At 35.8% G+C, this 20,366-nt stretch overlaps 1 protein-coding gene across 4 annotated transcripts in view; it reads right to left on the reverse strand.

Moving 5' to 3' along the window:
* Nucleotides 1–20,366, reverse strand: part of RABGAP1L (RAB GTPase activating protein 1 like) — a 417,651-nt gene that overhangs the window by 295,413 nt on the left and 101,872 nt on the right. For all 4 annotated transcript variants that reach the window (XM_039881422.1, XM_039881421.1, XM_039881423.1 and 1 more), the window contains one exon: nucleotides 19,439–19,589. In XM_039881422.1, coding sequence (XP_039737356.1) covers nucleotides 19,439–19,589 — 151 coding nt within the window. The remainder of the gene's footprint in view (nucleotides 1–19,438; nucleotides 19,590–20,366) is intronic.

Below are 20,366 nucleotides of genomic sequence, written 5' to 3' on the forward strand. Positions count from 1 at the left end.
TTCAGCAATAATGAAAACATTTTGTTATCTTGATACATATAATTTACAGTCGAAGAGAATGAAAGCTATGACTGCACGTGCATATTTCAAAGTGCTCCATTTCTGTATAAAAACACCAAATTAGAGCCCTAAATCAATTGAGTGAATTTTAAGGCACTGCCAGGAAAATATATACTGATGTTTGAAAAGAAAAACATCAGAGTTTTCCCAAAGTAGTGTCCCATCTAGAACGAGAGTGACTGAAGTGTCTAAAAGAACAGATATTGCTGGACAGAGTAAGTACGTCGAGCCTGTGCCTCCTTTCACACCCTCTGAATCAGTATACCCGACTCATGGCCCAGTGTTTGTACTCACAGACACAACGGCCCAGATGCAAGTGAGACACTGAGCGAGAAAAGCCTTCTTATTAAATGCCAGTTACACAACACTCTGAGACTGCCCTAGCTAGCTGGGATCTAAGATAACTGGCCAAGAAAGCAAAACCTCTGAGAGATTCCATTGTTTTTAGTCAACCGCAAAGAAAAATAAAGGAAAAAATACTAATTTATATGTATGTTTAACTCTTGGTAGGGGAAATCCTCAGACATAAATATATGATTAAAATCTGATTGGTCAAAAACAGTATTAAAGTAATAAAATAACGCCATGGACATTATTGTCTTTCTTTCCATTTCTCCAAGTCACGGTTTTACGTATAACGCACATGTATCGAGTTTGAAGACTAGGAAAAACTGAGAGACGAGAGTAGAGGCTCTAGAAGGAGCCAGATCTGGGCTGGACACTGGCCACAGAACCCATGACCTAGGAGGTTTGGGATGTGTCATCCTCTCCACGTGTAAATGGAGATAATCATATCTACCTTTTTTTTTTTATCATTAGTTTTGAGTATATAGTACATCGGTCAGACATTTATATAGTTTATGAAATGATCCCCTGATTGCCCTTTCTCCCCTCTGGCTCTACACCTAGTCATTATATTACTGCTGACTGCAATAACATCTACCTTTTAAAGTTCGTTATTTAATTAAAAACTAAAAGTAAACCCTGAAAAGAGCATAGCAGTTTTTCATTCAAAGCTCACTGATAGTGTAAGTAAACATATTCATTATTGTCAACTGGTTTTTTGTTCAATCATTTCTCCTTAAGAAACTATAGCCGCAAGTAACCTGTTGAAGTTAGAAAATTAATACATCGTCTGAATCTAACTACGCATCTTAGAAATTTCTGTGATTAGCAACACAGTAACATAAAAGTTATCAAACCTTAGTTCGTGAAAACCTCAGTTACACAGATCCTGCGATTCCCAAATAACTGATTTCTTTCCTCTTTTTAAATTTTAAAATTTTTGTTTTACTCTATTAAATTTTACATTTAAGCCTTTATAAGATATATCATCTACTTCTCTGCCTTCTTAAACGAAGAATTCTGAACATAATTTAACATTAGCCTGGTAGGCTGGAATCATCGCCATTAACATCAATTAGAACACTGACTTATGACACAATCATACCTTTGCAGCTGCTGAATTCAATATATCTTACGAGAGAGAGAGAGACAGAGACAGAGAGAGACAGAGACTGGTTTAATTTGCAAAACCAACCAAGCATCTAGAAAAGAATACATAGCTGGCCAGATTTTCTGACTCTATTTGTATAACAAGTATAGCAGTACCCCTCCTTCCTCTTCTAATTTGCAATCTTTAATTTTCTAGAGGCTTAAATATCAGAAACTACACTTATAAGAATTTTCTTCTCAAAGAGTAAATAGCAGACCTGCTCTTTGGGTAAAGCGCCATAGCTCAGGCCTGAGCTGTCAGTTATTTCTAGATAAGGGAGGTAATAACCGTTTTAGTATGGCAATAGTATGATAAGTACACTTAAAAAGAACACGGGAAAAAGGAAATTCCTTTTGGAAGAGCTATCCATCAATCGCATTGTTCTTACTTCATGAAATAACCAATCTGGAAATTAAACTGTTTAAAAAGATTTTTGTATCAATGAAATCTCGTCAAGTATTATCTCACAAAAGGGTTCAATACACTCACCTACCTTTAATTTTTGTATGGTAAAAACACAGAGGAAAAAGTTGAACTTTAAAACATCTCCTACAAAAGTCTATTAAAAGTGTATGAAAACAGCATATCAGTTACATTTTAAATAATGGGTTCATATTATAGGAAAGAAATGTTGAATCAAACTCATTGTTAATTGAAAGAGATTTTCCCTTATAAAAAAATTTCTATTTTTTAAAATATCTTATTGTTATGGCAACTGAAGCGCTAAAAATAATAAAAGAAATATCAAAGTTGTTATAGCAACTAGAATTTCAAAAAGCCATGAAGTGTAAAGTAATAAAACCTTTACTTGGCTTGAAATGCAACATCTATGACTCAGTTTTCAAAAGAAAACTTGAAATACTCATGCTCTTGTCTTTACAAGTTGTCTCTGGAGTCCAAATTTAAAAACAAAAACCTTCAGCATAAGATCCGAAGTATTTTTTATATTCCTCATATCCCTCATCACGCTATACATATTCAACAACGCTGCTCTGATAACTATACAAGTTACCAAACTCCACGAACAGCAAGAAATGTTGATACGTCAACAAACGCATGCTGAATTGAACTCGACTACTCAGGGTTTACATAAAACCTGGATTTTCTGTTCTTCCAACCTGCTTCTTACCTCCAGTGCTCACTGCTCTGCTCTAGAAAGCACTAAAGGTCGGAAAGATCTACTCACTGTCAGCGTGCTTCGCCCAGACTCACCCAGATGGAGTTCGATAAAATTAAAATTTTACTGAAGGCCTATCGCATGCTCGGTATTATTCGAGGCTCTGACACCTTTTTCTCACGGAGGTCACAGCCTCGTGGAGAATGAACTGAAACATGGCGCATCGCTGGCACGTAAACGCAGCGTGGGGAAGTGAGGCGGTCACAGGGGGAGCTCATACAGGTCCGACCCACACTGGTCAAGTCACTGAAGGCCTTCACCCTGAGAGTTACATCAACTGATTATTTTCCCAGAGACAGATTAAGAAATTAACGTTTTAGATTTACATGCTTTGCATTAGAAAATCGAGGTAAGTCTTACTTTACATATCTTCATTTGATCCTTTCTAATCGCTAATGACCACGATTCAGCGGGGAAACGTAGTAGCATATGGTGCTAACACTGTACATTTCTCTAGAATTTATAGGCTGCAGAGAACTGGCTTGGAACAGACCCCTGTGTACGTCTCTCCGTAGCCTTCTACTTTATTTGTATTCTTTATCCATCTCCTTTTATTAGTATTTTTTCCCAAAAAAACCGTTGGCTTATTTTTAAGCTAGCAGTGGTTATCTTGTGAGCTAGTAAAGACGACCTGAGAAGCTCAGACTGGGCTCAGTGAAAAAGAGCCATGATTTATTTCTAGGTCTAAATTCTCCTTTAGACCCGGAAAGGGAGCGAAGCAGCTCGTGGCTGGGAGGGCCTCCTGTTGCAGAGTCCGATGGCTTTCGTGACACGTGCTCTTCCCCTCCCAACTCCCTCGGGAAGTGACTAACGATGACTGCTACTACGCTGATCCTGAGCCCGATGCATTGTCTTTTACTAAAATGAATACCTGTTATTGTCCTTTAGGTAAATAATTTAAATACCTTGCTTTATTCCAAAAAAATAATAAATAAATAAATAAATGAATAAATAAATAAATAAATACCTTGCTTTATTCTTAATCCACACGTATTAGTCTTATCCAACAAAATCTTATTTTCCCTAACTTTTACCAAAAAAAAAAAAGAGTACAAGCACTCAAATATATCAGACTGTATCTTCGAAATATAAGTAAATTATTCAAAAATTAATTTGATCATGATATTTAACATTGTAGTGTAATTTATATACATGTAGTGCCTGTATGATTAATTTTATAATAGTTGTTGGATTTCTACTTGTTTATGCCACATACATAGCGTTTATGTCTATGTACATATTATACATTTTATATTTTTCAAACTGGAGTCTAAGGAATCTTTGAGAGTATATCTTTAGTGGTCCATGAACATGCTATAATATTTTTTAATTTTCAACTTTGATTTCCACAACAGTCTAAAGGTTTCCTGAAGTAGATTCTGATAATCTGGCTGCTCCCTCACAGCAAAGTATCATTCTGCAATTCTGATGCCAACATTTGCTGAAGCATGTACCCTGTATGGGAGCCAAGTAGTTCTTAATTTGTTGCAGGCTAAGAAAATAGAGCACAAAGGCACATAATATGTAAATGATGCACTAAGTGAAGGTCACATGACCTAACAACACACCATACAAATAAGTTTTCCCAGTGGGTTGGAAAAGCATGCCGGGAAAACGTGAGTCATCTGAAGGCACGTGGCCCCACGAGGATGCCAAGCTCAAAAAGAAATCTTCACTGTGGCTGTCGGGACCACGTTCACACTGTGAACAGCAATTTAATGTCAGCAAAATAACCTCTCTATAACATTAATTAATACAGTTAGTACAGGTTTTCATTGATTTTATAGTGTGCTTGTATTTGATTTATTATGGTCACAAGCGTTAAACATATAAAGAGTTTATATTTAATTTTATATTGCCGTCTATTTAGGTAACATTGAAATAATATTTATAGTCAATGTTGGTGTAAGGGGATCATTGAGGACTTCCCCGCCCCCCACCCCATGAAATGGTGTGGCATGTTATTCAAAGTTGAAAACTCTGACAACATACAGTAGCTGATATTCAAAAGATGTCTTTTAATAATGATGGTTAAGTTCTCTGGAAATACAAGTGAAAGGGAAACAACGCGAGAGAAAACTAAGTAGGTTATAAGAAAATAACAATATTTGCGTCTACAATGCCCATAAGCTTATAGAAAATATCCAATTACAAATCATATGACCAGATGAAAAAAGTTATAAAAGAGATGACATAATTATCATAAGATGCTCATTTAAACATACATTTGCGTTTACACGAACGCACTACAGAAACGTCTGGATTATTACCCCATCCTCCGCACACTACCCCCATACCCCGTTTCCACCCCATACACTGCACTGTCGGCTCCTAGACCTAGCGATTGTCTCATTTATCTTTGTATCCATCGTGGAGCCTGACACAATTGCAGATATTCAGTCCATATTTCTGTTGACACAGCACTTTCCCCCCAAAGATCTCATAATGTTTTAGAAACAGACATTACTGACTCTATACTGTATGGCTTATTCCAGATCACATTAAACATATGATGGAACGGGAAATGTCAACAAAAAAGAATGGAATGAAAACCTTCTAACCCTCAGACCAGGGATTCCCTAAGCACGAGATCATTAAAAGTCTGTTGCGGAAGCTTAAAATAATTTACTTAACAATTTAATTCACCCACCAACAGAGTTTTGAGTATATTCAACCATCTTCTTCACTAGCTTAGAAGATCATCCGAAAACCTCCCGTTACGTTATCTTCGGTGACAAGCACAGCGCCCGGCGCATAATAAAAGATAATAATATTTGCTAAATAAATTGATTTGTTTTTTCCCTGCTGAATATCGACACAAAAGATTATTTTATAAAGCTGGAGTCAAATCTAAAATAAACAGCAGGATTCTCTTAAAATATCAGAAATCGGGGTGGTTTAAACTCACCCAGAATATAAAGCTTTTTAAAAGCAAGCTAAAAATATTATACTTTCTCGTCATCTTTGGGTCATGTTTTGAGGGAATGAGGAAAATAAGAAATCAGGAGACTGACCTACATCTGCCAATACAACTTTGTTTTTCGCCAGGCAGTTGCAAAGCTAAGTGGCTAAAGTGATTAGGTAGCATAGGGAACAACTCAGAACATTGAACCTTTGACAGAAATCACTTTTAAGAGACAGAAATTGAGAAAAGAAAGAATAAACCTATCATGCTGTTTTCAAGGCACACCTAAAAGAGGAATAAATGTTGCCAAACTGGCAAGAGCCTAATAAGAAAATGTCTCTCTTAGGCAGGGTTTGGGATCAAGAAGAAAATGGGATTAAAAACTGAATTAGAACCCTGAAGTAGGGATCAGCGATGGGTTTGGTAATTTTGGCCCATTAAGCAGAACCATGCGACCATGTTTACCAACTCAAGGTGGGGAACGGGACTGCAAACATTCACATACACGTAAACACTTACACACATATTCACGGAGATTAAATGTTCCCGTTCATCTAACACTGGCATCGCCACAATGCCAGCTTCAACCCAGCAACGCTCCAAGTGTTCTCAGGGATGACACAGACCATAACACAGGCTTAGTAAGTGTGGGTCTGCGACGTGGACGCCTATCACAAATGTTACCACCCTCTGCTTTTCCCATTCACTCTCGCTTATCCACCCCCACTTTCAGATGCTGAAATAATCTGGTAAACAAGCGGTATAAAATAGATGATTGATAGAAATGCAGTTATTTAAAAATTGAAGCTTTTTGGAAAAAAAAATATTTATGTTCAAAGAAAAATATGCTTAGGGTTAAAAGCAGATTTTCATAGGATTTAAATGTGCCAAAAAGATGCCAGAATTAACTGGGTATTTAAAAATCAGAACACTAACAGTAAGTAATCTATAATCAACATTTATGCTAGGAAAAAACTGCTCACAGAATTTTATTAATACCCAGTATTCTGAAGTTGCTTATAAAATAACAATGAAATGAATCAACTTCTGATTCTCTTGTTTCTTTTATTATATATAAAGTATTCCGAATCTATGCCTTTTGAATAATATCAAAACCTTGGAGTGTTAATATTCCAGTCTTTCAGCAGTCTTCACAGAAAAAGGCATGCATTAAGGTGTATTTGTGATAGAAAAGTTTTAGAAAATTTTAGAAAACCATTTATCTAATAACCCTAGCATATCTTTATACTTGTAAATTTGATAGCTCTACTTGTTTAAATGCTTACATATGCAAATATTATCTGGCTACCAAAAGACACTGCAGAAATGTGAGGGATTCTGGTTAGAGTAATGGGTTAGAATGACATTTTCCTTAATAACTCCTTTTATAAATGTACCGCCCAAGCTGAATGTCATTATGGGACTATTTATAATTTAGAGCTTTCTGTCAAGATGATGTTATGCCCTGGTATGGCACTGAGTAGGCTGGAAACAGTTGTATGCCCCAAAGGAAAATGAAATTATCAGTGTTGTTCAAGAGCGAAGGTTTTAAACACAAAAGTATTTCTCACAGAACATGAAAACGATGGTGGCTAACTGATTGCAGCACACAATGAAATTCTGCCGCCTGAGCAACAACAATTACAATAAATGTTATTCCATCAATGAACTTTCTTCTAAGTATATGAAACTTAATTATAAATATAACTCTAATCCTTTGAACTTCCTAAGAAACTAGATGTATGGCGTTATCACAATTAAGGTTTTTGTCTGTGCACAAATTGGGTGTTAAAAGGTTTTGGAAAATTTCAGACAAGCCATTTACCAAACAGCTCTGGAATGTATTTACATTTGTAAATTTTAACTTTGCATAAAGTGGGTTTAACCAACAAACAGAATCAAGAGAAAAATGTCCATTCTAAGGTAACACAGGATGTACTGTATTTGTGAAAAACACTGTTCTAAATCCCACCATTAACAAAAGGCAGAATCATCAGACTAACGGTGTTGGGTTTGGCTCGGTTTTGTTCTTTTTTAACTTATTCAGTTTTTTAAATCCATTTAGGTTATGTCTAATTTACTCCTTATATTTGGGGATATTTTCATAAGAATCCAAGTTTGTGGAGAATTCTGAATATAATCATTGCAAATAGTCTTCGTGTCTCAGCCAAATGCTACTAAAAAAGACAAAAGAAAGTTCTAGTGGGCCTGGATGACAGGGAAAGTCACTTGACTTCTCACAGTCCCAAAAGCCTAATCTGTCTCATTTATGAAATGAGATACGTACCAAATGAAGGAAGCGATAGCAACACTAGTCGCTTTTTTAAGTTCTTGAGAACCCTGAAATTTTTATAGTCACAAGAGTGCCTATTAAGAATGTTATAAATGTGGGCTGGGACACAGGACTGTAGCTATAAGAGACATGGAAAACTACTGATAAAGAATAACATACTACAGTGTCTATGGGTCAGACAGGTCAACTCCCATCTACAGCAAACGCCACAACAAATTCCAGTGGAAAAAACTCAGCATGACAGAAAGATTCCCAAAGCTGTGGCTGATGACCCGCACATCTCAGATAATATTCAGCATGTAACAGTCTTCCTTACCAACTGAAACATAAAAAGAAGTAGCAAGTCCTCCATTATTTGCTTGCACCGACCAACGACCAACGAGGACAATTTAACCATTCTGTTCTAAATGTTAAAGGATAATCCTATATGGTCTCATTTTAACTTACATTCCAAATGTACACTACAATTTTTTAACAATAATCTTGCCAATAAAATGCTAATCGTGGAGATAAATGAAACAAAAGTGTACTATAAATGACACTATTATACAGATCAATAAATATATTAAAGACTGGAATTTATTCTTGTTTTTATTTCATAGTAGCAATAAGACACTTCAGAAAAATGTGATTTCAAGATTACTGCATTGAATGTGGTTTGAATCACTCAGCACCTTTTGTTTCCCATGTAAGGGACAAAAAGCCAATTGCTGCCCAATTTTGATTTAAATTATGGCTACTGTTATTTAAAATATGGTTGAGTACACATGTCTGAGGTGCCTTATATTAAAATCTGAAAAGCATATGATAAAACATTTCTAAAACAATATGATGTGATTTTCATCATTACCAAAAAGCATTTAATCACTAGAGAAATATAGAAATAACATGGCCTTGAGAGCAGAAATGAAGGTTAAATCTGCATTTTACAAATTTTAAATGCCAAGTTGAGAATTGAAATGTAGCAGAAGTTAAACTCTGAGCCAGCGTCTGCACTGGCCCTGAGGGTGTGCAGTCTGAGAGTAAGGCTCGTAGAGGTCATTATTCTTCCACTGGTAGAACGCCTCATCCTGAGCCAACACTACCGAACACAGCACTGCGCAACCTTCCTTTGGTCGTGGGTCAGGAAAAAAGACATATCCAATATGCTACAAAGGCCATGAAAACCTAGTCACACATTTCCTTTCATCATTCAGTAAACTTTTCTTGAAAGCCTACTGTGTACTATGCTTTCTTTTTGAAATCCCTTGGTTTTGGTCAAATATGTCTTTTCTTATAAACTGAAGTGACTTTTTCTTTAGGAACTAGGCACTTAGATCATTTGCCTTTGGCCTACATATCCTAAAATAAATATATATTTTTTCTGTTTCTGAAAAGAAAGTAAGTTTAGTTCCAAACAGATGTCATATATATAAATCAAAAGTAAAATGAACACTCAGTCTACCTTCTGTACTTAAATTACCTACAGAAGTTGTTCCAAAATTAGATTTGAGGGCTTGGCACCAGACAGACGATAGCTTTTACAGAACAGTACTCTATACTAGGAAAGGAAGAAGAGAAGGAAGGAGGGAGATGGGAAAGAAGAAAAGAAAGAAGTGAAGAAAGAAAGAAACCTTCAAAAGAATCTTCAAAAAGATTATAGAGAAAACTTATTAAATATAAATATTTAGAATGCATTTTCATCCCAAAGCATATTGATTAGCATTTAAATAGCCCTTTTGGCCCAGAAGTCTTTTAAACGTTTTTATTAGTTGATTCATAATTCAAAGTACAGGTAAACAGCACCTTGGAAATATTATACAGTTCATTTTGATAGAGAAAAGCGGTTTTACACACAGCACATTTTCCACATCAATAAAGGGGGGTTTATTACTGGCCTAACTCAGTATTATAAGAAGCTTTCATAAGGATAAAAATCAGTATACAGAAAAACCTTATAAACCCTGAAGGGTTATTTCTGGGAACTAAATGTTTGTGTCTCCCCAAAATTCATATGTTGAAATTCTTATAAATGCATCTGAGAAAGCTCCCTTGCCCCCTCCACCATGTGATGACAAAGCAAGAAGTCACCATCTAAGAATGAGAAAGTGGACCCTCATCACACACCAACTCTGCCTGTGCCACGACCTTGGACTTTCCAGCCTCCAGAACTTTGAGAAGTAAATTTCTGCTGTTTAGAAGCCACCTAAGAGATATTTGAAGAAATAACACCTTAAATCTTTCCAAAATTGGTGAAAGACATAAATTTACAGATTTAAGAAGGTCTGTAGCCCCAAGCAGAATTAACATGAAAACCATGCCTAGGCATATCACAGTCAAACTGTTGAAAATCAAAGTGACAGAGACAAATCTTGAAAGCAGCCAGAGAAAAATGACATATTACATACTGGGGAACAATAATTCAAATGATGCGGGACCAGCTGTAAAATTTGTGGGTGTCAGTGCAAAAAGAAAATATAGGGTCCATTATTAAAAACTATTAAGAATTTCAAAACGGCAATGGCAGAAAATCTAACCAAGTGCAGAGCCATGCTAAGTGTGGGGCCTTAAGCAACTGCACATGCTCAAGAAACTGATTCTGGAAGAATAATTCGCTTTCATCAGAAATTACAGAAGCCAAAAGGCAGTGGAATAACATCTTCAAAATGCTGAAAGAAAAAACTGTCGACCCAATAAATAGTCTATGTCCAGGGAAAATACCCTTCAAGAATAAAGTCAAAATAAAGACATTTTCAGATAAAGGAGAACTATGTTGTCACCAACAGACCCGCACCAAAGTAATGCAGAAGAGGTTATTTCAGGCTCAAGGGAAATGAGAGCAGAGAAAAACGTGGGTCTTCAGGAAGGAATGAAGAGCACTGAAAATAGTAATAAATATCTGGATTTTGTTCTTTATCCTAAATACATCACTGAAAGGTTTTTTAAAAAGTTCTCTGGCTGCAATTTAGAGAACAGGCTGTTAGGAAAGCAGGGTGTGGAAAAAAATGGAAGTGGGAAAAGCATTTAGAAAGCTGCTGTTGTCACCTTGGAAGAAGATGTACCTAGGACTCTAACAATAGCATAGAAGATGGAGAAAACCTATGTTTGAATCCCAGTTGTAACATACAACCTATGCTCTTTCTAGCTATACTGGATTCACTTCGACAGGAAGAAAATACAAAGTATTTTCTCAATTTATGATACTGGCAGAAGATGAAGCTCAAGCTTCAGTCTGTCTTAGAAGGGTCCCTAGCAATATCTTCACATCATTATATGCTCTTGGAAAATTCACACACAAAAAAAATTTCCCCCCAAAATTATATGTGTCAGGCCCAACAAAATTTGAATCTATATTGGACACTCAAATGAAACTAAGCATAAAAGGAAAGATGAAATGATAGAAATGAAAATTACAAGCTAGTATATAAATCCTCTTGCGCATTAGAATGATACTAAACATGCCTTGAATAATGAGTGTCATTTAAAAAGCATTCCCACAAATTAAATTAGTAACATTCAACCTAATGTTCTCTAAATCAACAATCTCGATTAATACATAGTATGTTCAAGATTTTATCATTATGTCTATGTCAATGAACAAATATGTCATGAACAATAGCTAAACTCATTTTCTTCCTGGGAATGATTTCTAAAAAGTAATACAAATAAAGAGGCTCTTTGAGTCAAAGCATTTAGTATGCATCGCTGCATATCCACAGCACAGGTGCTGGCCAGGTTTTCCTAGAGGACTGTTTGTCACAATATCTTTCTGGCTACATCTTTACCCATTTCCAAAAAGAAAAAAAAAAAAAACCACATAGCTCTCCAATAACTTCAACCTCTGTGTTAAGCTACTACCTCCATGCTAGAATATTCTAAATTGATGTGGCTGGCTAAGGAAGAACTCCTCTCTCAATATAACCCGAAGGAAGAAATGTGAACAGGACTTATCTTCCTAAGGAGTAAAATGTGTTACAGTTTTAAATGTGATCAGTCAGGTAGTCCAGGAATGAAGATTAATGGAAGTAAAATTTAATTCTTGTTCTTTGGGCTCAAATGGAAAACCTAAGAGGCCCCATACATTTTGAGAATTAAAGAAGCATGAATCAAAAATGAAAGTGGACAGCCAAAACCCAGGAGAGAAAAATCGTTCAGAAAAAATCATCTTCTACTTCTTTGATTCTCTGACTTTCCCTCCTTCTTTTCCATCAAGCAAAAGCTAAATGTCAGATGATTTAGATGTTACATAAGGCATAAATTAAGAAAAAAATGTAAGCCTTATCAGGCAACTATGTTTAACACATTTTTATGGTGATCATTTTTATATTTATTTATGTAGTATTATTTTAGTTTTTAAACTATATTGTCTTATTATCCATCTTTTCATAACATTAATGTTTAGTTATGAACTCTGTATTACGATTAAGGCCAGCCATGATTAGAGAAAATTTTTAAGACTATTTTGTAGTAAAAAGTGACTTTTTAGTATATTTTATCTTTCTTAACTAGAATAAGCCAGAAATAATTACATGCATTCACTGAGCTAATAGCCAGTCAAAAAGTACTTCAGAAACATTTTAGAGTTTAAGGTCTAGGACCTAGACCCTTGCTACTCAAACTGCGTAACTGGCAGTAGTGTTGGCATCAGCCTATGGGGTTGTTAGAAATGAGAATCGCAAGCCCCACCGCAGATCTACTTACTCTGAATCTGCGTTTTAAAAAGATCTACAGCTGCTCTGAATGCACATTAAAACTCGAGGTCTGTCCTAGATAATGATCCTGACCAAAAAAAAGCAACAGTGAAATTAAAACTGAATGCAAACAAACCATGAACAGATTCTCAGGAATCGACTTGATGCTTTAATGACTAATTCGAGACTTGCAGAGAAGTATGGAGTTGGTGCCTTAGATTGTATTCTGTTTATACTCTACATAGGATCAAAGTGACATAATGTTGGCATTTAGTTATACTGCCATATTTTTCTGGGACTAAGTAATCCTTAAAGACTCTTTGGAGTGCCTCTGAAGCATCATGAAATCCTTAGCAAACCCTTAAAATTACCAAGACAAGACATGGGTTTCTCAAAGATGCTTCTCTGTTGCAGGCATTCTTAGTGAACATCTCTATCTCCAGAATAAAAAGACACAATCATGATTTAATTGTAAACATTTTCTCAAAGTATTAATATGCCACCAGAAGACCCCTATGTCCAGGCACTGTCAGGGCTTAAGACACTGAGTCTGGTGCAGACTGGATAGAAGGGAGCACCAACGCGACCTTCCTTGCCCCCTGCACGGTGGCGAGACCATTCCACGTGGCAGTCATAAACACCACTGGTGGCAGTAATGCCTACTACCTTGCTGAATCCAAACGCGACCTAGTACCTAGTAAGCGATTTGAGTTTCTAATTTGGAGCTGTCCAGCATCATTTCGGAGGGATGCACGGCTTTCATGCACTGCCACATAGACACCAACAGGAGGGACAAAAGATGGCGAGCACAAGCACAAGTTCCATACATGTGCTGTCACACCTCAGCATTCAGATCATGGATAAATTACAGGTAACTCCAGTTTCTATTATCAGTCCTGATATATCTTCCACTTGACCTTGGTCTGAGTATTTAAACTGTTAGACTTCTGCATTAACTGTAATATTAGTACTTGAAATCAATCTAATCTAAAGATAAGTCACAAAGATAAACACAGGTTTCTAAATCAAATAATGTATGAAATAAACATATATGACAGTACTTCAAATAAGGTGAATATGTGACTGAGTTATGCTAATTAACACAAATCTACATACCCAAGGTGCAAAGGAAACCTTACACAAAAATAAGCCCAAAGAGACAAAACCTGAATAAAAACTATGGCTCCTGGCTTGAATACTGTTCTTGCTCAAGACACTGTCTTGCTGCCAGCGGATGCATCACACATAGTACAGGTCGGTGGCATTTGGAGGTTAATAACTTTTTCTCCTTTCTTTAAAGAAACTACAAATCTAACAGAAACGCATCTACCTTTAAAAAGCAATTACTCGAGATTCATAGGACGTTTGCCCTGGCCAAGCATGCCAAAGTTCTCACTAGTAGTTCATCATCAATTACCATTTGGTAAATTAAGAAATATCTAATATACTGAATATAATAATCATCACACGAACACAAATGAGCCTGGGAAACAAGACATATGGTACATAAAATAATGCACATACTCTTGTGAAATTAAAATACTCTCTCATACAGTAATTTTCTAAAAAGATTTCAGTTAAGGCAAATAAACTGTTAAACTAACAAAAATGTCAATATGTTTTAAATAGACAAATTCACTAATAATTGTTGGATATTTATGTTTATTTTGATCTAGCATGACATATATATGTTTCTTTCTATTTACATATATCTATATATATACCCAAATGTTGTCTACTAATATTATATCTAAGTAGTGTGGTTTGTTCCAAGATTTAAAAAACATGGTAAGATTACAAGTTAAAAAGCCTTGGAGATCAATCGAAATATTCTAACACCAAAATTACTGCTATGGTATAAATTTACATCCGAAAAGAAGTCCATTAAATATCAAAGTTTATCACTGCAAAATAAAGTCAGCTGGAAATCCTTAAATTATCCCTTTCAACTGAGACATAAGCAGTTAAGAAACGTTGCTAGAAGCTGGACAGCAAGTGGCTAAGTCTACAGTTTCTTTCTGTAAAACAGCCTGGGCAGGCAGCTGATGAGCAGTTTCCTTTTTAATTAGAGTTGCTTCCTGATTAATTAGTCCCAGAACACTTAATGCAGGTCTACACTGTGCCACTGGGACAAACAATGATTCTCCTCTTAGTACTACATGGCATCTTTTCCCGAGGATTAGGCTCAATCTATTTTCTGTTCAAATGGGGAAGAGTCTTTTCACAGAAGTGGGTTGGAAAAACCATCATCATCAGCCTCGACAGAAAAAGAGAATGTTAAATTATCTAGGGGAACTCCTCCAACCCTTAACATAAGGTTCTAGCATAGGTTTTTTATTCAGAAAATATTCATTTTAAATAATATGTAACAAAGATCAATTTCCCTTTTGACTATCAGCCCTAAAAAACTGAATGAGGCAGAAATTTTGTAAACATACCCAAATCATCCTTGCACATGCTTGAGCTTTGAAATCCTTCAGAGTAAAGATCTGAGGCCCTTAGAACGTAAAGTAAAAAAGCTACAGAGACTTTGATTAAATAATCTGTATGAAGAGATGGAATCTTAATCTTAAAAGTACCTAGGTGCCAACTACATAGATGGGTAGAAAAATTAAGATAAGCTTTCCATTAAAAAATTGCCATCATACTTTTTCAAATAAGAACTGAAAATTCAAAGAGTTCAATGGAATTGCTCCTTTTTCATATTGTTTTTGCAGGCATCGAGGTAAAAGTCATCTATTAAAATATTAAGTAGTTTTCATAAACATGTCAGATCAGCCTCTTAAAGGGTAGAAGTGACTGAATTATTCTAACAGTAGTAACAAGTAAAGCTCTATCTTACAGAAGAATGCATACCCATAATATTCCAATCCAGGAGTAAAACAGTTTTGAGCCACTTTTACCTAGTCTATTCATTATTCATTAGGAATAAAAATGTATATTAAAAAAGTTAAAGTCTATTATGAGCTTAATAGAAGCATTACTGATATGATAAATTGTGAATTTAGAAAAAGTAAAGATTTAATATAGAGAAAAAGGAACCAAATGAGAATCATAATCAATTGTTATGCAATAATTGTTCTTTTAAAATTGTAATATATTGAATTAATTATAATACTTAATCTGAAACACTCTACGAAATTAATATGCTAATTAAATCAAAAACCAGTTTATAGAATAAAGCTTTAAAGTCTGAAAAAAGTTTGCAGCATCGATACTATCCCCAACATGGTATTTATCTAGTATCTTCTTGAGGAAGCTCAAGAAATTTCATAAAGGAACTAAATTTTTCTAAGGCCTACGATAACCTCCAATTTACTCAGTGGTCTTCTGGTTTTCTCACATTTATGTTTTTCTATTTGATGGAAAAAGGAAGTAGGAACTAGGATATGAATTTGCAATAGGAGATACACTCCACTTCATCTTTAGGGATCTGTATGTGTGCATATTAACAATTATGTATCTTCTCCACAAACTCAAAAGAAGTAATTACTTATCTTATGATGAAAAATTGAACAAATTAAAAAGACAACTTTTCAATGCCTACTCTTGAAGTCTGGTCCCTAAGAGCTACTCATTACATGTGATAAAAATAGTGAAACTACAATTAATCAACTCTGGTCTATAACTTGATGTATTCCACTAAAAAAAAAGAAAAACAATATTCATAACCTCTTTTTTTTTTTTTATTTTTATAAGAGTTTATTTGAGCCAAACTGACAATATATGCTGGGGAACAAGATCTCAAATGCTCCCCCAACAGGCATAACTTCTAACCCAATTCTTCAATTACATGGCCATTGCCACATGATCCCTCCTTTAAAAAAAATCATGGAGCGCTGTGGAGTTTAAAATACTTAGTCATTCAATAAATATTTATTAAGGGCTAGTTCCATGCTCTGGAACTACAAAGTAAAACAAAATGATGGTTTCTCTATGATGACAGTCCACTATCTTGTCAGTTCAAAAATCAACTAAAGGCCATGCCACTAAAAAGCCAGTACTCCTGAGAAATTCACAGGAACGTGAAACCAAGCAAATATAAAACCACAAATAATGAAAATACTTTTCAGAGCTCCATTATGGACAGTTAAGAAACAGAGGCAGGTATAAAGAAAAGAGAAGATATGATGAGAGACAAAGAAATATAACCTACAAAGGGACTCCAAAAGAGAAAGAAAAGATACTGAGAAAGATTCATGACATAATCAAGGAAGAAGCTGCAAAACAGAACTGCCATCGAAACATGAGCAGAAACATGTAGTTTGTTAGCAGGGATGGATTTTTGGTACCAGCCTCATAAGTATCTGTGGTATCTCCCTCCTTTTTAACCTTGACACTAATTAATAGTAAACATATCTTAACGTGAACTTGACGAAAAAGTAAATCAAAGACAAAGCAAAAACCCTAGAGAAAACTTATACCATATTACCCAATAAATATAAATATGTATGCTCTAGAAATATGTAGAGATAAAGTTAAAAGATGTTATTATGAAATTGGGATCCATGAGTCACATTGTAATCCAAGGCTCTTGAAAATGTGTGAGATTTAAAAAAAATAACGGCTTCCTTCTTATCCTTAATTCTATAGTTATAAACACAGCTTTTATGTCACTGAATCGTCTATACTCAACAATAACCCAAAGGCCTTCTGTCAAAACAGTGTACTCCTACTCGAATTCCATAATATGAAAATGAAGGTAACATTAGAAAATCATCTTTAATTTACCTCAAAACTATTAACTATGTTTAAAGGACGAGAAAAATATTTGTTGCTAAAAACAAAACATTATGACTTAAGTACATGAAAATAATTAGGAATATATTTTTTAAACCTTACACAAACATGTCAGTGTTGGGGGAACCTTCTGGTCCTCAGCTTCACAGATAACTGTGATTTTTACATGCAAGTGTCAATATCGATATGGTAAAAAAATGTAACAGCTCAGGGGATGAGGACCAAGAAAATTTGACAAAAATTGTGCTGTACAAAAAAAAAATAATAAGATATAATTATGTACTAAGAAACCATCGCCCTTATTATGCAAGAAAAGAGAAAACAAAAGGTACATTTTCTTAAATAATCTCTTACCATAAGTCTTAGTTTCCTTTAACGAATACCTTCTGGTATCTACATGTTCAAGGTATTTTACATTACAGCATAGTACGTATTCTTTATTCTCCTCGCCCACCTTAGTTTTTTCATTAACAAATTTTAAAGAACTATAAATTTTCTGGAGAAATTTTTGTGAATAGTATGGCTACATCGATTACACGCCAGCACAAGAGTCTGTGGCATTTATAAACACCCATGGTACAGACCCAGCTGGAATAACCCCATTCTATCAAAAAGCTAATTTCCCACATGTAGACAAGGTGATGGCAGAGAACAGAGCAGCTTCCTAATTAAGCAACGCCCTGCCTCGCCATGAAACCTAGCACAGTGCTGTCTGACTGACATTCTGCGTTAGATTTTTAAAATATAAACCAGGTAAAGGGAAAGCAAACATCTACCTAGCTAAATGAGGTACAGAGTTTAATTTAGTTGTAAAAACCAAATAAAAAATACATGACTGATACCACAATTTCGCTTTTCAATGACATCTTTACTAAATGTCATTCAATCATAAGAAAAATACCAATTTAAACATTTCCTCTTGAGAATGTCCAGTAACTATAATTATAGAATATTCTAAAAAAATAGAGTAAAAATTTTTCTTTAGCTACATGTTTTATTAAAAGCCATCTGCTACAACAATGTACTGGAGAGCCGGGAGAAGACAGGCTTCACTCTGAGCAGTACCGATAACCTGATGAGAATAAACACAGTGAAGCTTCATCTGTCCACACAATGCTTGAAAAAGCAGAGAACTTGAAGAATTTTTAAATGGTTGTTTTTTTATTTATATTACAAAAAAGATTCTTGGCAGCAACTACCAAAGGAATATTTGCAGCTAATGCCCTTTTTGTCCTCTGAAAGAGGTTTAAGCACATGCTCTCTGTGATCCATGAAACTAGACTTCATTGCAAGTTTATATTGTTTCATATTAGCTAATGAATGGTATTTTTGCAGTTCACTGACTTTAAAAATGAGTATGCATTACCACCTCACTACCTTACCACGCAGACAACAGGTCTTCAAACATTTATTGAACAGACACTATAATATTACTTGTTAAAATTCTATTACATCATTCCTAGGTGGCCAATTAAATATTCTCTTGGGACATCATTTGGATATGACATATTTTCTGAGGTTTTTCATTTCCCATATTTATTCTAACAAGAATAAACTTGTATTACATTCTTCCCATTTAACAAGGGACGCGCATCGATCCATGAATAGTGGATGTAGTTGGCCACCTGGGGTGAGAGCAAGGGAAGGAAAGAGCAGAGATTCCACTTTCTAAGGCTCCCTGGATAATCCAAGCTAAGTCATTGAGTGGCAGCTGAGCCACTACAGAAGCCTTTTAATTTCTTCTGAAGTTAATTCGATCTTAAAAGTATACTGCGTTCAAGTAGAACTGTATAAAGCTCATAGGACAAAAAAGTAAATTTACAACACTTGAAACATAAACATATTCCGATTTGGTAAAGAGGTATTATAGTCACTATCACGAAAAACTGAAAGCCGAGGATTGAGTTCTCACAGATGACTACGGCGCACAGCTTGCCACTGTCCAACAACTGTTCGGGACAAAAGGCAGAGCCAGTCACCGCACCACACCAAAACAGCTTCCAAACAGAGTCCAAGCACTGATGACCTACTGGAGCCAGGAAAACAGGAGTCATTCAAAACGCTGTCCCAGGACGAGCATGTGAGAAGAGCCCCCTACCTTTGTGATGAGCAGGCGGTATCTATCCAGCATGGCCTGGTTGTCATGGCAGCCTGCTAACAACTGCCATACTTCTGCCCTCAGAGCTTCAGGGACACCGCTCTTCACCAGGGTGGAGAGCCCCTTCGGCCGTGCGCCAAGGTTACTGTGCCTGGAAAAACAAAAAACAAGAAAACGAAACAGTCAGGTTCCCTTCACCACTGCTGAACTCCTGTTGTTACGAGAAGCGTATCAGTGAGTTTATATAAAAGTGTAAGCTTGGGTCAAGAGAAGCATGAGGGGAGGGCATGAAATCACAGAGTCTAAGCCCTGTGATGTCTTCGACTATTTTTCTTGATCCTGTCTTCTTCACGGGTGAGCCATGTTATTTCACCATCAAGGAAAGGTTGGTTTTTTTCTTTTTCCTTCCTCTCATTTACTTTTTTAAATCATCCTATGAACTTACTCATAATGAATGTGTTAACTAAATACTTCTAGGCAGTATTTCAAGGCATAAAAAGAATCATCTGAATCCCCTGAGACGAATGGAAGTTAAGGTGCTTAACGGCGTGTGTATGGCAGGAGATGCGGGGAAGGGATGCTGAAGCTGAACGTGGACCACAGGCCTATCGCACCTTGACTGTTTCCAAAAATCTCCCTAAAGGAAGGACCTAGCCCTTTCCTACAAAACCTACACACTTTGCTGGGGGAGCAACATACATACTTATTAGCCCTACCCATTTCCAAAGATATTCGGAATTGGAACAAAGGCAAATATTTCTTGTCATAAAGTCAGTGATCGCATAGCAGGTCTGCTACCATGATAATGTACCCATCTGAACAAGACACCAAACTGGAGTTCCCAGTCTTGTGAGTATAAATTCCAGTACTCAACTTTTCCTGGTGCCTAGCTCGAACCCGAAGCCACGTTCTATGCTTTTTGCTCAGA

The sequence above is a fragment of the Pteropus medius genome, unplaced genomic scaffold (assembly GCF_902729225.1).
Source record: "Pteropus medius unplaced genomic scaffold, Ma_sr-lr_union100, whole genome shotgun sequence".
In the NCBI taxonomy this organism is placed as follows: domain Eukaryota; kingdom Metazoa; phylum Chordata; class Mammalia; order Chiroptera; family Pteropodidae; genus Pteropus; species Pteropus medius.